General features: G+C 33.1%; 2 protein-coding genes across 6 annotated transcripts; both read right to left on the bottom strand.

The window, feature by feature from the left end:
- Positions 1–2834: 2834 nt before the first annotated feature.
- On the bottom strand, positions 2835–5123 carry LOC124830469 (uncharacterized). Of its 5 annotated transcripts, none has more exons than XM_047304193.2 (3): positions 4963–5123; positions 4799–4880; positions 2835–4662 (listed from the first exon to the last, which is right to left on the bottom strand). In XM_047304193.2, the coding sequence occupies exon 3, from the start codon at positions 4297–4299 to the stop codon at positions 2965–2967; it is 1335 nt and encodes a 444-aa protein (XP_047160149.1). In that variant the 5' UTR covers positions 4300–4662; positions 4799–4880; positions 4963–5123; the 3' UTR covers positions 2835–2964. The 5 variants fall into 5 exon arrangements, with proteins under 5 accessions (XP_047160149.1, XP_047160148.1, XP_087947584.1 ...); XM_047304192.2 differs by having other exon boundaries at positions 2835–4628; XM_088091458.1 differs by having other exon boundaries at positions 2835–4628; positions 4958–5121.
- Positions 5124–12919: 7796 nt separating this feature from the next.
- On the bottom strand, positions 12920–14616 carry LOC124830471 (peroxidase A2-like). Its single transcript, XM_047304198.2, has 4 exons — positions 14381–14616; positions 14096–14290; positions 13801–13966; positions 12920–13600 (listed from the first exon to the last, which is right to left on the bottom strand). The coding sequence occupies exons 1-4, from the start codon at positions 14597–14599 to the stop codon at positions 13182–13184; spliced, it is 999 nt and encodes a 332-aa protein (XP_047160154.1). The 5' UTR covers positions 14600–14616; the 3' UTR covers positions 12920–13181.
- Between the last annotated feature and the right edge of the window lie 2708 nt (positions 14617–17324).

Genomic DNA, 17324 nt, shown 5'->3' with positions numbered 1-17324 from the left:
TACTTTATAGAATTCCACATTAATAATTCATACTCCAAAATGATTACTCATATTCACATTCATACATATCAACCATCATCATACATATCAAGCAGCATGCATCATATTAATTCCTTCAAACAACGGACGTTCATACAGTAAGACAACATACAAATGTCAATTAAATTAAATAAGCTTCCCTTACCTCTAGTGTGAACGTACGTCCTTCAGACTAAAACTCAGTTCGCAGAAATAAGATTTCTTCTATCCTCAACGCTCAACCAAACTCTTCAAACTAAAACAATTTACAGAAAACCAAGATTGGTTCAGATAAGGTGACTTCATGCAACCAGAGCTAGGCTTGCATGTTCATACGGACGAACAACTAAAGACGAGAAACTTACCAGTTTCAGAATCTAGAACTGTTCGGTTTAAGTAGAAGCTTGGGACGCCGGAAATGCTCCTACGGTGCCTAAATGATGATCGGAGAAGAGGAAGGGTAAGTTTTCTTAGAGAGAAGATAGGGTTTCTAGAGAGAAGAAGGAGGAAGATGGAATATCAGATTTTGGAAAGAGAGTGCATACAGAGGAGAGTGGAGTGTTTTTCTGAAAATCAAAGTTTTGCTCCACAGTCGAGAACGAACGTCCCCTCTTCAGTCGACACCTGTTTTCCACTAACTGATTTCCGGTTCTCCTTTGCTTGACACCTGGCGTTCGTCATCTGAGTGTCAAGCTCCCCTCTTGACATGTGAATTCCACTAACGACACGTGCTTGGATTTTACTGGTTCCTGACTTTTGATTTTTCTGGTTCTGACACCTATCAAAATAGTATAGAAAAATTACATTTTTAAAGAATTCATTATTAATTTATTCTACATTTATTATTATTTTTGTAAAAACTAACATATTAGAATGCTTTTACAAACACATTCACCCCCTGTTTAAATGTATATAGAAAAATTCATCTTAATAGTATAAAGATTATCTTACCCATATGTAAGAACAACTAAATATTTCAAGAAAAATAATTTAAGTAATCGTCTATAAAAATTTAGTGGATTGATATAATTACTAAAAGAAGATTGGTGTTAAAACTTAATAGATCACGTCACAGTATAGTTAATATCCTGCAATGGCAAAACTAAATTTCTATTATTAAATGTACATTCACTTTAAAATCCTTCTTCTTCCTCACATGTTTCCTTCTCTTTCTTCCTCCATCTTCTGCACTACCCCACTCCATTCAACACACAACACTAAATCAAGATCACAATCATCACCAACCAATCACTCACACTCTCTCTCTAGTACTTCTATTCCTTTCATCACCAACTAAACAAAAAAGAAAATTAAAAAAAAAAATCAACCATGAATTTAAAAATAGATAAATTTAACGATTGAATATTTACCACATTTCCACCGTGTCATTCTTCTATGAAACCATGTGCATAAACTTTGCCACAAAAGGTAACGGAGAAGACTATGCAAACTGAGATTGACGCAGCACAAGATGCTTCAGCACAATAGGTATTCTTGGACTTGGACCACTAAACAAATACCTACGTAATTGCTTACTATATATATTACAACAATAATATTATTTCACAAAAACTTGAGGAACCACAACCTGCATCATCAACTATACCAATTGGTATTGACCAACTATGTCTGAAAATAAAATATCTTCATCAACATCTGGTACAAGGAGACATGCATTCTTACAACCTCAAATTTAGACATCTACGATGAAGCATGCTTTATGAACTACAGTGAATTAGGTAAACATTTCATTCCAGAACATGGTTATTTCTTTAATTACTATTTTTAAACAATTATATCCAAATAGTGAAATCCAATCTATAAATTGAGCAGGAAAATTGAGTTGTGAAATCCAATCTATAAATATATTTATTGTTCAATTTTGTTCATTCAAAATATGTATTTTTAAAATATTGAATTATTTGATTTTAAATAATACAGTCTATTTTTCAAAAACTTATCATAAAAAATCTAACAAAAAAAGTATGTTTTGACATTACAAATTTTAAAAGAAATCAAAATTTACAATCTAATTCAACCCAGACCAATTTTTATTAGATTAGGTGAAGCCTATCTGAAGATAGATAGTAAACATAGTTATAGATCAGTCCAATAAAAACAATATCAGCAAAGACAGTATTATAACTGGTTTTGCCCTAAAACAACGGTGACTGAATCTGAAGATAGATAGTAAACATAGTTATTGATCAGTCCAATCAAAACAATATCAGCAAAGACAGTACCATGATGTTCTGGTCCTAAAATCAGGCTTAAATATGATCTAGTGAAGAGATATTTTATGAACGCTGAATCACAACTTTTTTTCTTTTATGGGTAAGAAGGGTCCGAATAAATTCAACCGCAGTAAAAGTAAACAAAAGCTCGTGCGTACATCGGCAGATAAACTGCTTCTTTGATACAAGTGGTGACCATCCCATCAAGGGATAATTCAGATAAAGCAATGCATTTTGGCTAAATAATAGGTTGGCTAAACTACTTATTTGATAAGTTCATTGCATGTTGAACTCCTACTTGAACAAAATAAAAAACAAAGGACTTTGTTTTGATGAACTTCATTATGAATCTTGTTGAAATAAGATTTTTGAGAAAAAAAACTTTTTAACAAATCATATATAGCCCTCTTCATGAGTAAAATAAACTCCATGTAAACTCTTCCGAATGGAGTAGCTTGGTACCTTATTCTATAGGAAAATTTAGTTCCTGGATGCAGGAGACTCTAGAATCGGCTCAATGCTTAAAAGAAATTCTTAAACCGCGAATGACAATAATCTGAAATCATCGTGAATCTACCAAAATTGTAAACGGTGAAATAAATATAAGGCAACGCGAAAGCAAGAAGCACTTACATAGGTGTTGGAAAATTATTATCATATGAGGTACATGATAGAATAGTAATAAGTTGAAGATCTATAAAGAGTTTTTTTATCAGTTCAAACGTCTGCGTCTCGGAGCACGAGAATCTCCACTATCCACATCAGACAATCTTGAAGCATCATTCCTCCTCCTAGAAGAGGATGTTGACAAGGATACCATGGAATCAATCTCCACAGCAGTGTCCACTTGACTCTCTGAATTTATAACAGCGCCAATGCTTGAAAAAGAATCCCTGTCATCAACTGGAGGTGAAGGTTGTTCTTGGTTCCTAACAATTGCACTGCTACGGAAATAAGCCTCCAGTAACCTTTCAGCAGAAGTGAATGCTGAAATAGTAGAAAGCGTTGCTCTATGTGATTGTGTTCTTCGAAGCATATGAGATTGTTGCACCCTATTTCGGTTATCCCCTGCCTCAGCAGTATTATTAGTAGCATTATTCTGAGCAAAAGCCATCACATCCTCAGGGAGTGGTCCTAAATTCTGCTCTCTCCGAATCCCTCGAGCAGTCAAGAACCTACTTAGCAAGGAAGTAGTTCTCTCTGCAGTTTCACGGGCACCCTCCCCTTCATGTGGCTGAACAAAATCACGACTATGATCAATTCTACTCCCGATACGCCGAATCATCTCTTCCACAGGGACTGTAAATGCATTTCTCTGAATGGTTTGTCTCAGACTCTCAACCCTCCTTGCTTGGGGCCTGGGAGGGATCTTAAGAGCAGAATCCTCCTCGTGACCTCGGACAGTGTTCCCTCGGCCATATATTGGGGTAACACCTTTGAGAGTGACCTCTCCCTTGCAAACTGGACACTCTCTCGCATCTGAATGCAGATGCAACCACCTATACAGGCAAGGCCAACAAAACAAATGGCCACAACAAGTCACAACAGGATCCCTAGAGAGGTCCAAACAGATGTTACAATCAAAAAAGTCCCCATCAGTGCCACTACCCTTTTCAACATCATCCTTCTTCTGCAAGGCCTCGTCCTCTGCAACACCATTCACATTCTCACACGCCTTCGGCACCTCCTCCACTCTCTCTTCGGCCGCCACACTGCCTTCTCCAGCCTGTAAGGCAGTTCCATTTCCAGAATTGACCAGAAACTGGTTCAATTCCATGGAGATATTGTGAGCCTCAGGAGGTATATGAAAATGCCGCGCAGCTTCAGGTGGGATGTGGACATGAAGTTCAGGATGCGGTAGCGGAACATGCCGCCATCGCCACCGTTGCCGTGCCCTAAACCTCACAGCTTCGCTGATTCTCTGAAGAGGCTCTCCTATCCACTCATCCAAGTTCACAGCTTCATTGCTTATTGGGCCAGTTTCAGGCTCTGGGCCCGGACCCAGATTCAAATCAAGGTTCATTGCATCGGAGGACTCTTCCTCCATCGCAGTTTCAATCTCCAAGCTGGAAAGATGCTTCCTTTATTGCAAATTTCAATTGCAGGGAAAGGGAAACAACAAAGAAAAGGAAAGCGAAAACTTTTCCACCAAAAACCTCGAGTCCAACACAAATCCAAGAAACCCAGGTAAGAGGGGAAGTAGGGTGTCGAAATTAACAATCAGAAGAGAAAATCCCCAATCTTGAGACGAAATTGGGTGCAAACCCTAGCTTCATCGGAAACACGAAGGACCCCAGATCCAATACAGAGGGTTGACCATGATTGTCAGGCGAACCCATGGTGAATTACTCGAATTAAACTCGAAATGAAAGGAAGCTGCGTTTAAGTGTTGCAGATTAGGGTTAAGCAACTACAAGTTTACGAAAAAGAGACGGATGATTTTTTTGATACATGTAATAGAAAAGGAAAAAAAAACAGATTGAAGGAAGAAAAGAGGGAAAATGGAAGAAGAGAGAAGAAGAAGAATTGAAAAGAAGATAGAAGACCTTGGAGGTAAGAGACGGTAGAATTAGGGTTGGATCATTGTGTTGTCGTCGGTTCGGTGCGGTGCGGTGCTTGCGGTTGGATCTAGTGAGAGAGAAAAATGGGGTTTAGAGGAAAGAGAAAATGGTTAGTGAGGAAGAAGAAGGTAGAAGAAGAACAACCTCACCTTCACCTGGTATGGTACGTATGTTGTTGTGTTTGTGGTGGTGATGAACGGTGTGATGAGGTAGAGGACGAGTGGGTTGTCTGTGATATTCCTACGCCGCTCGCTGCACCAAAGCGCTATCAGAGCCGTTCTTGCGATGAATCACAATGAAACAATTATCCGTCTCTCTTAGCCTAATTACCATTATTATCTCATTAAAAAAGATAGATTTTTTTTAAAGACCACCACCATATCTCATTATGTCTCAACTATATTAAACTCGGACCATTGTAACAAAAATAAAATCTCTCTAACCTTTAAGGAAACTGTATTTCTAAATTTCAACATGAAATAATTAATTATTTTAAGTACTTATATAACATAAATCATCTCAGTGACTATTGACTATTAAAAATATAATAATAAATTGTTTTATCACGCTAATTAAATCTTGGCTCAATATCCCTGATGTCTTGATTTTCATTATGTGTTCGATTTGGTTTTAATTTTTTTTTCTGTTTAATGTTGTCCTAAAGAATATAATTTTTGTTTAATTTAGTCCTTTTTGTAGATGACGTTTAAATCGTTAACGATTAATTGTCCAGCTGTGCATATCAGTTCTAATCTTCCTTGACTGAAACATGACGCAACCAATGAGAGACTACCACATGGCAGTCCCTTCCCCACCCAAAAAATTAAGATTTCTGAATGTAAGGGGAAAGACTTCCTTACGCCTACGCCGCCGTGAAAGGAAAATTGAATGAGTTTCGAAATGCAGGAGCGTCACGATGTGAATCTGGCTCGTGGTTGGTTGTCTGCGATTTGGTCACTTGCAGGTTTGAAGAGCAGCTTCGCGATGGCTGGAGAAGATGAAGATTGATGGAGAATGGTGCTTTTGCGGCAACGATTCTGCTCCAATTGGCTTTTTCGTTCTTTGTATTTCCCTTTGCAAGTTGAAGACTTGACGGAGAAGATGAGCTCGCGCATGGCTCGCTGTCTCGTTGCGGCCGTCATGGTTGTCGCAAGAAGATGTTGATGGCGATTCACGGTGGAGGAAGGGGAAGATGGTCATGGTGGTGTTTCTGGGTGGTTGCTGGATGGAGAAGATGAACATCGGTGGTGGCGGCGCGACCATCTGGTTAGGGTTTCGAAATGTTTGATGATGGAGGTGCGAAGATGGTGGCTGACCGGGAGCGTGGCGGCAGCGGTTAGGGTTAGGGGGAAATTAGGGTTTCTGGAGGTAGGAGATGATGGTGATGTGTCAAGGGTGATGTGTCACTATTGCACGACTGGACAGTTGGCCGTTAACGATTTAAACGTCGTCTGCAAAAAGAACTAAATTGAACAAAAATTACATTCTTTTGGACAACATTGAATAGAAAAAAAAACTAGGACCAAATCGAATACACTTGACGAAAATAAGGACCATGAGGGGTATTAAGCCTTAAATCGGGTTTTTATTTTATGAAACTTTTTTATTTTATACTAAATTTATGATTTAACAAATTTTTTTAAAATAAAAGTAATTATCATTTTTATAATTTTTTTTAAAAAAAGTAAAAGTTTGACATCAAAGAAAGAAAATTATTTTAGAATTTTCACATTTTATGAAAAAGATATTTATGCTCGTAAGGTGAGAAACACACGATAGAAATTTAACATTATTTGAAAGACTTTCTCGTTTGGTGAGTGATTATACTTATTTGGTATGAAAGTCGTTTTTTTAGTTGATGAAATCTAAACGTGGAGAGTAGTTTTTTTAGAGACAAAACTAGAGACCATTTTATAGAGTCGCTGCTACAGAAGGAAATCCAAGATGACTTCTCACTTCAATTTTTTGTTCACTTTGTCACTTTTTGTGTTCAAAATATGGAGGAGTAACTAACTCCCTTTTTCATTCTGGGTGAATGTAATGAATCCCATTTTTATGTGATTTTCCTTGGCAATAGAAACACGTTATATGACTTGTATTTTTCTTGCTTCGTGTTGCATGGTTGATTATTTATGATTTTTGTTGTTTCTAAACAATGAAAAATGTTTTTCGAACTTGATTTCAAGATTCCACAACTTAGATATGTGATCATTCTAAACACTTAACATTCATGCAAATCTTGTGTAAATAAAACTAAAGGATTAATATTTGTGCATCAACTTAGAATAATTGCATTGAGTTGAGTTCATGAAATCTAATCTCAATACATATGTATCTTGATCAAATACTATTGTTTCGTGGAATTAATCCAAAGGTAGGTCGTTCTTCTTTGTTTTGTTCCCTTTCAATCGTCCAATCTTTTCCGAGAACGCAATCCACTCCGAGAGATAGTTGACCTGCAGAAGACTCTCCGACGCTCAAGTCAGATATGTTTCATAAAGAGGTCTACATTTTATTAGGATAGAAAAAGATGATTGTACCTGACATCAGTTGTATTATTTATAGAGTTTGTGGCAGTCAAGTCCATTGATTAGTTATCAGTATATTTTTAGGGAATCAAACCCAATAATTAATAATTAATATCGTATATTTGTAAATCGTAAGGTAATCTGACCTATTAATACTTGATAATTGCCCATGAATGACCATTAACTCCGATCGGTATATTTCATATAGTACAACTATAAATTTAATTTGGTAGCTTTGAATCATATAAATTTAGAATTATAACACCTCTTCAAATTTTGTATATCAATATATGTGAGTTTGTAGTCCAAACTAATAAGAATTCACACAAACTAAACATACAATTCTCTTAAGAAATGATACTTGAAATTTCCATCTTAGTACTTGTACGATTTGATATATTTATTAATAAGTTACCAAAGAACTAGTCATGTCCTAGTATGTAGGTTGGACCTTAACAAATCATGGCGATGCTCCACGTTTGTTGGGGTCATTAAGCCAACTACATGTGTTCCTCTACCTATGAGGCTCTCACAACTCAATACATCATGCACTTTTAAGACTTATAGCCGATGAAAAACCCTTTAGTACATTACTATTTAAACCAAATTTCACACTTAGTAATCATAAATCAATCATAAGCTTTTATCATCCTTTTAATGCATGAGCCTTCAAATAGTTATTAACTTGATTGATACCTAGGACCAACATCAAATTCAATCATAATAAAAATGACATATCCATTCCTTTATAGCCACACACTCGAGCCTATTGTGTCCTAACAATGATATCTCACATCAACTTGATGTTCAATCTAAGTTCACCTAAGCCTATAGTGCCCATGAGACATTGTCTCACATCACATCGATGTTTGATCTAGGATCACCATCCAACTCCCTCTTTTTCATTATTTTTAGAATTAATATTAACTTTCACTAGTACAAAAAAAGTGTACAACGTCGAATATTTTGGGCATTTCATGTCGAATTCGAGAATGACGTCATATCGAAAGACGTTAAATTGTATCAGTAAACGACGTTAATCAATATTTTTATTTTTTTAATTAATTGTGATCCTTTACAAGACCTGAAAAGCAGGAAAAACAACAAATTTCAGTTTTTGGAATTTTGTAAAGCATGAACTATGAACGTGTAATATAGTATCAACAACAAACAACAATGACAAACAATAAACAAGTTCAATCAAACAAGTTCAACCAAACAACACCAACAAACAAGTTCAACAAAATATAACAACAAACAAGTTCAACAAAATATAACAACAAACAAGTTCAACAAATAAGTTCTTCAAAACAAAAACTAACCTTGGTGCATCGGAATAAAGTGTTGTTACAAGTGAGAGAGAAAGCAGAATGTACCTATGAAGGACAAGAACACGAAAATAATCGGTCAAAACAAATGAAAATCATACCTATAGTAGTAAATTAATATGCATTTGTATCAAATGAAAGAAAGATTACATGTGATGGTCGTCAAACTTCGTTCGAGAAAAGTTTGAGCAGAGAAGAGGGTCTCGCGCTCTAAGATAAAGTGAATGAATTTTCAATCTCCCGCTCAATTTTTTATTGAATTCATTAACCTTTTGACGTCTGATGCATTTGACGTTTTATATCCTTTTACGTCGAATTATAATTCTAAACGACATTTAATAATTGCATTTATTTACAAAAATGCCACCGATCATTTTTAAAGTTAGTTATTGAGTGATTCGACGTTGAACGCGTGACGTTATACGCTGTTTTTGCACTAGTGTTTAAGCATACAACATTCACCACAACCTTTTAGGTATTCAATCCTATAGTTTTAAACAAACAATTCAAGAAAGTTAATACATCATTTACATAAGGATTTCTTATTTAGTATATCTTAACGACATGAAGAATAAGTGGTAAAATTTTATGATCGATATGTCTTCACATTATCATATATATAATACGCTTATGTTGGATTTTTTTTTAGCTTTTTATGTCAGGTAATACTCTAATGTGGATGCATGTGATGTAAATTTACATCAGACAAAAACTCTGACGTAAAAACTTCATATTTACGTTGAACTTAGATGTAAGTGGCATAAATAAGTGCATAAAAGTAAGGGGGAAAGTTCAAAATTTGTGTCGAACCATGCATTGTCCAATATAAAATTTGGACATTTTTTTAAAATACATTTGGTTTTGGCTTCAAACCAAAATGTGAAACACAAAAAGTAAATTAATTCAATACATTGCTTAATTATGTTTAACGAAACTTGTGTTAAGATGATTTATCCTTTTTACCAAATGATATGGCGATTAAACACATTGTTAGGAGTTATATAACATTTGATGCTTTTTTTTTGTATACGTTAAACACTCTTGTGATATCATATGTTCTCATCTTATTTGATAGCGTTTGCATGTTTAACTTGTTGGGTACAAACAAAGTCCCACATCAGATAAAATAAGAGATGAACATGAGTTTATATACAGATAAGATACCTCCATTGATAAGAGACCTTTTGGAGTGGTACCAAAAGCAAATCTGTGAGGGCTTGGCCCAAAGCGGACAAAATCTTACTAGTGTGGAGAATCTGTGTATACAATATATGTATTGGAAAATGATATTTTCATAGAGCATTATATAAATATTTATTTCATTCAATACACATTTTGTTCAATGTTGTTTTTAGCAAGTACAATCTTTAAACGCTTAACTAAATAAACAATTAATATTTTATTAAATATTGTACGTTAAACTTCAAAATATGAGTTTCTAGATAGTGTGATCTCTCTGATGATCTTATCTTAATATTACACTTCCATATTACTAAAATAATTAAAATTAATAGAAAAATGATCAAATAGTTTTAATGTACACATCAAATCATTGTTGAGAATAATTTCAATGTGAGTTTAAGTCTCACATTAATAGAAAGAAGAAAGTTAAACACTATATTAAAAAAAAAACCAAAAACCCAATATAGTGAAGTCTTGAATTGAAGTCTTGAATTAAAGTATCAAAATAAACTATCAAAATTGTTTCGTCTTGGTGATAAACTTTCACAAACAACAAAAAGACGTCAATATAACACAAATAAAGGTCGTCACTTATAGAGGTTGGATTAAAGTCACACACAACAACATAATAATTTAGCTAATCAATACTTTCTGAAGAGATTCTAGAGTTTTTATAAAATTTATTTATACATAGGTGAGTTTCTAATATATTCTAATATCATTGAAAATAAAAATCTCATTCTTTAAAGTGATTATTGTTAAATTTAAACTTACCTCTTCTAATTTCATTACTGTTGTGTGTCCGAAACTAACACATGTCGTTAGAAAATTTATCATTAATTTCCAAAAAAAAATTAATTTGATTTCAATTTTTACTTAATCCTAATATCAAATAATTTTTGTGTAAAATAATAACCTTATTTAAGTGTCTAATAGTTATTAAAATTAAATTAAAACTTCCCTAATAATTGCAACTTTCAAATCAGGCAACAACAAAAACCTTAAAAGTATATATAAAATATTAATTGCATAAAGATTATCTCAACATGATTCCAATTTATTCTTAATCTTACCTATTTTCTTTCATACAAAAGTTATATTTTAGCCATAACTCTTCCTTTACAAACTAAATTTATTCATTTTAAGTTTTACCTTAAAAAAAAGAAAACTACAAAATATCAAAACTCACAATTAAATCCAGAAAAGAAATTGTTCAAAGTTCCAATTGTCATGTATATTAATAGGATATCGTATTTGTAATAAAAAAAATGCTATCTTCTATGTAACATTTTACAAATAACTGTTAGTTAATATTCTACTAGTCATATTCTAGAAATTTTCGTAAAAATAGAATGTATTCATAAATTAAATTATTTATGACTAAACCTACAAAAAATATTCTTTTAATTATTCCACTTATCATTTTCTCCTTGTTTAAAATAAGTTAAAGGAGAATGCTCCTTCAAATCTAGTACTACCGTAAACATGGATTAGAATTTGAAAAAAAAAATAGTGATCAAAAACCACAAAACTTCAAAATATATAACTAATTCTAGAAAAAATATTTTCAATTGATTTGAGTTGTTATATACTTACACTACAATGAAGTTTGAGGGAAAAAATCTATGAACTTCCAAAAATAAAAACACGAACTAAACCCTAAGTTAGTGAAGTTAGATAATTTTTGAGCTAATAATCCATTTACTTCTTTTAGTAGTTTTGTTAGTTTTTAAAGTTCCTTGAAATTCTTCCAATATATATGAGCTCCAAGTATTATTCCCTGTAAGAATACTTTCAATTTTCATTCAAGGTCACACCCATAAGTCCAGTTAGATTTTTCTTTTTTAAAAAAATGTTATGCTATAGGAATAAAACAAGCACAAAAAAGTAGAAAAGTACATCTTTATAGTGCGCATTTATATTTTCTTAACGTATTTCATTATATTAAGTTTTGAACGAAAGTACGTTATATTATATTATTTTATTTTTAGATCAAATAATATTAGGAAACAAAGAAAAGAATTGGAAAAAAAAAAGTAGAAATGATAAAGTTTTTATTTATATGACCAAATTATAGAAATATTATCAAAATTCTCATTTTACAAGTTAATTTAGTGCAATTGAATAAGGAAATAAATAAGGATAACTGAATAAAATTATTATTTTTTATTCCTGCATTAAGTATATCATATAATTAACAAATCCTTTTTCTTCTATAGATCTAAATATTATCTCCTTTACATTGTAACATCAACAAATCTTATCCATAAAATAAGACGGTAAGGTGAGTTTTATATTAAAATAAAAGGCATATGATAATTATTATTTTCATAGTTTTTTTATTATATTTAATTTTTATCTTTTATTTTTAATTTTTTATTATCATTTTAAATAATTAAGGGGTTTTTATTTTGGAAAAAATAATTATTTTAATTTTATTTGTGAAATATTGTATAGATAAGTGGATATATCAGAATATAAAATTGAAGAATATATTAATGATTATTGGTTATAATGTATTCCAGTTCAAATTTTCAAGTCCGAATAACTTTATCTCACTCAATGACACTTTATCTCACCCAATTACCTGTACATTATAAATGTCTTTAAATAAAACTTGTCAAAGATTAAAATAAGAATATTTTAAGAAAAAGGAACTAACCCTAAAGGAGAAACTATAAGGACACGTTATGAAGACGGGAGATACTCATATTTATTATTTTCATCATCTATCTTTTTTTCAGAGTTGGACGTAATGCATTATATTCTTTGTGATTTATGTTAGTAAGTATATAGTATACCGTTATTATCGTTTTATTTTTTTTTCTTCTACACTCTGTCAGTGGTTACTAGCTTTTCGACATTTTATCTTTATTCCAACATCATCGGAAGAACTATTTAGGCCATTCCACATTTCTCTGCTTTCAACAACAAAATAGATACTACTAGCTGTAGTTTCGAAATAGGTACCATCGAGCTACTTAATTTGTAAAGTTGACTTGTGACCGTGAGAAAAAGGAAAGAAATTAAAGTAACAGCTGAATCAAGTATCAACTAGAACTAGAGTCTTACATGTTACTACTAACGCAAATTTATTAGAAAAACGTATTATAACATCACTGTACGTAAGAAAACAAACCAATAGTCCAACATGCAGATACTGATTTCGAAGTTCTACCATACCCTGACATGATCACAACAACAAACACGAACCTATATTTATATATAGTTTTAAGTTTGTGTGTGTGTGTATATATATATATGTGTGTGTGTGTGTTGATGGTAAGTAATGTGTGAAGAACAAGTTTTGCCTCATGGGATTCTTTTTTTTTAGCTTCCATTGACTTTCTTACAATCTAATCTGATTTCTCCCTGGCTTCCTGTTAAGGGGCTAATATTACCCATGTTAATCATGGACTGAGCAAAGGCTTGGAAGAAGGCGGTTTGGTTGTTGGCGAAGTTGTTGACGATGGATATTGTGGCGGAGCCACTAGTGGAAAAAAGTTCTTGGTCTGTTTGAAGAAGACCCTGATTGTTGAGAAGATTTTGGAAGTAGTTGTTGTCGAAGGTGTCTGGGGAAGAAGGGTCAAGGTTGTTCAGAGTGTTCCCGCTTCCATTTTGTGGACAGTTTTGCTGCAGGGTTGCTAAATAGCTTGAGTTCAGCGTGGGATCAGGGCTACCCGTGCCACTGAAGTTGAACAGCCTCTGGTTGAAAAACCTGCACTGTGCACGACCAAAAGTGTGTGCACCTTTGAAATCAAACACTAGTTAATGAACATATGTTGTAATTAATTGTAATTGAAACCTTAAAATTTTAAGTTGTGATTAATTTAGGTTCACTTTCTTTGTTTCTAACAGTTCAAACAAATCATTGTTAAAAGTGAGTGCTTCTTTTATGATACAAGTTGTTATTAAATGCAGTAAGTGTTGGAATTCAGAATACGATTACCAGATAATGCAACGAGATCAGTTATGTTTAAGCCAACGGCAGAAAATTTTGCTGTGACATTGGCCAAGCTTTCAGTTGGAGCAGGAATGGAAGTGTTAGCACCAGATTGGTTTGCAATCAAACCGTCCCTTCTGCCCAGTAGTACGGTCCATGAAGGTCCTCCTCCCTGCAAATATTTTGGTTTTCATGTTGTGGGAAAATTCTTTGCTGTTGTTTGTGATAAACGCGTGCATTTCTTACAAGAAATTTGATAAGGTAAGGAGGATTATAAGAACTATAATAACAAGTAGATTACCAAAGACACAGAAGCTTCAGCAGCAAGGGCAAGAATATCAGCACAAGATACAACACCAGGGCATGAATTTTCAAGAGATGTCTTTATGTTGTCGACTACGTTGAAGCCACGAGCGGAATTATTGTTAGGCGCTGCATTTTTCTCGCTCAGCGTTATGTTCCCACCTTGGTCTAACAAAAGAGACCCATCACATCCCTGAAACTCAAAAGTAATACTTATCTGATATCTGACAGTGCATGACGATACCAAAATCAAAACGAGAATTATGCTTCTTGAAATGTGTACATTAACAAAGCAATCATGAAAATGAAGACGAGTTAGGCTGGCAGCAATACGAGTATCAGATTGCAGAGCCTGCTGAATAACACTGCGAACAATGGAAGACACGTTAGGGCATGTGGTGGAGTAGAAGGTTGAACTCAGTTGAGCATTTGATGGATGAAGAAAGATTGTGAGCACAGAGAAAATGGTTGTGCTGAGAAGGGAATGAGTTAAAGAAGACATATTTGATGACTTGTATATTTTTCCCTATTGGTTTTAGCAAATAATGCATGGAATCTTGGTGGCATATATATATAAGAAAGTGTAGGTCTTTGAAAAATTTATAATTTGCTTGGAGATAAAGTTTTCACTGTTACATTACTTGCAAACATAAGCTAGCCAAAAGGCCTAAAAAATAGGATTTGTAGTAATCATTAGGTGCACACAACGGACGTTGAAAGGAAAATTCAAACCATAATGATTACCACTTAACTACCTTGCGCTACTTGAGTCCATATTTGGCACCATATATAAATATGCACTTTATCAGTTAAATGTCATAAAACCTGCATGAAGTGATTGAATGGAAAATCAGAACAAGTTTACAAAGTTCAAGTTCTCACAACTCAACACATGATATCTCTGCTAAACGTTTGTCAAAATAAATGATGTGAACAGAAGAAAGCTCTCCAGTGAAGTATATATATTTAGCTAGAAATTTTGGAGATTAAACATTGTCAATGCTTTTCATGTTTTGGTCTATTCTAGAATTCTTTTTTTCCTTTTTCCATATTTAAGCGTTGAACTGTTACAATAAGATTCTTGGCTGGGGTTTAATATTGAAAATGAAAAAGATAGAAGATTCTAGGGGCCATGCTTCTTGTGGTAGGAAAATTATTAACGAGCTAAACGTTTGATAGATTGTTTTTCAGTCATTCTTGGGAGGTACCACGTCTAAGTCAGCAATGGGAAAACAAAACATTAAGGTACAACATCTAGTCACTGATATGTATAACCAATAGAATCATGTCTGCAATCAGTGAGGAGCATGTCGTGAATGTAATTTTTCCACTTGTAGATGCTTTTGAAATTGCATGTTAGGGAAAAGATGACCATTATGGACGACAAGTAACACTGGAGATGTCAAATGACAGGGAACAAGGTAAGATTTGTATATGTTACTAATTTAAAATATTTGTATATACCACAAATATACCAAATGTATACATTCGTAACATAATTAAGCATGTAATTAATTAATTAGAAAGAATTCACAAAGATGTGTTTTACGAAACAAAAGCAAAACTAAAATCTCAAAAATATCATCTAAATAAAACATGCATCATTGAAGAATAACAAATATACATTTGATAAGATGTTATTAGTGTGGTTTATATATGTGCTTGCAAAATGTTCTCATAATAAATATGATGGCAAGACAAAACAGTAAAATAGTGCAGTAAGGTAATGTATAATTTAATCAAAACACAAAAACAATCATATAAATGTTCATATCATATTACTTTTCATGTGATAATCTATTTGGTCATCTGAGTTACTAGTGTGAGATGGAAAATTGTTAACTGCAGTGAGAGTAATTGATCTATAGCTGGGATTTTAATGCCATATACATGTAGAAGTTGATAAATCAAGTTATTTAGAAGGATATTTTTGTTAAGCTCTCTTTTAATCTATAGAGTATTATTTATTCAAACAGATAAATATATTTCTTTCACTTTAGTTAAATATGACAATAATCATAATTGCATTAGTAAAATTAATTAAAAAGGTAAAATTAATGAAACAAAAATGTTAATTAAGAGCCTAGCGTCTATCTCAATTAAAAAAACATCTTCCAAATTTCAATAATAAAATATAGTTTGCCTATAAAAATTTGTATTGAGATTCAAACAATAAAATTACTCTTTTTTTACGGAAAAGTTTAACTTACTTAAAAAGTCATATATATAATTATAACATTTTTATTTATATAAATGTTACTATGGGTTAGACCCGACCAATCAGGCATGATTGGGTGCTATGGGTGCTAAGTCGAATGGGCCGTTCGGTCAAGACAAGCATTGAGCAGAGTTAATTTGTCAGATTCCTGTAAATTCTATAATTAGAGGGTTAAAGTCAAGGTAAAGACTTGCTTTTCCATAATCGAATTATTTAATATTAGAAAGTGAACTTTAAACCTAACTCAACCTCACAAAACCAGCTTGTAAGGTGAGATTTGCATCCACTTATATATTTGGCTTATCTCTAGTCGATGTGGGACTTCCAACACACCCCTTTCACGCCGAGATATAAACATCTCGAGCGTGATAGTAGAAATAGGTGGTTCGATAGTGGTCCGACAACGAGTGAAATAAAAATGTCCAAGAAACAAAAAAATATTGCTAGGATAGAGTCTAACCTGACTTTGATACTATATTACAAAGTGGTTTTAAGTCTAACTCAACCTCAAAAAATCGGCTTATAAGGTGAGGTTTGCATCCACTTATGTATTATAATTTGAGTTTATTTCTAGTCGATGTGGAGTGTCAGAGTGTATTCTGCAAGTCGCTCCCTCAAACCGATCGGTCACCATAAATACAGACGAAACACACGTTCGTCCAAGACAGGAGTGTCGCACGACCTAGTCCCATTTAAGCATAACAATAAAATTTAATAATTAAGATTTATTTATGTAATAATGTATATGAAAGCAATTTCTTATAAAGAAAAACTCATCGTGTTTGGAGTCATTGTCAGAAATATGTATTCAAAAAATATTAAAAAAAAGTCTTTCTATCGTCGTTTGTTTTTTTTCCTGGAAATCACATTCAAAAAGTGTATTAATCTAATCACCAGGATAATGTTATAATAAACAAAATTCTCTTACTCCTTTTTTTTATTATTTATTTATAAGCCTCAAATTAGTAGTTACTTGATGATGTATCAGTATAATGACTAGCGATTCACA

The sequence above is a fragment of the Vigna umbellata genome, chromosome 5 (genome assembly GCF_029865625.1).
Source record: "Vigna umbellata cultivar VRB3 chromosome 5, Vumbellata_1.0, whole genome shotgun sequence".
In the NCBI taxonomy this organism is placed as follows: domain Eukaryota; kingdom Viridiplantae; phylum Streptophyta; class Magnoliopsida; order Fabales; family Fabaceae; genus Vigna; species Vigna umbellata.
The sequence above is the reverse complement of the archived record's forward strand: the minus strand, read 5'-3'. Positions and strand labels throughout refer to the sequence as shown.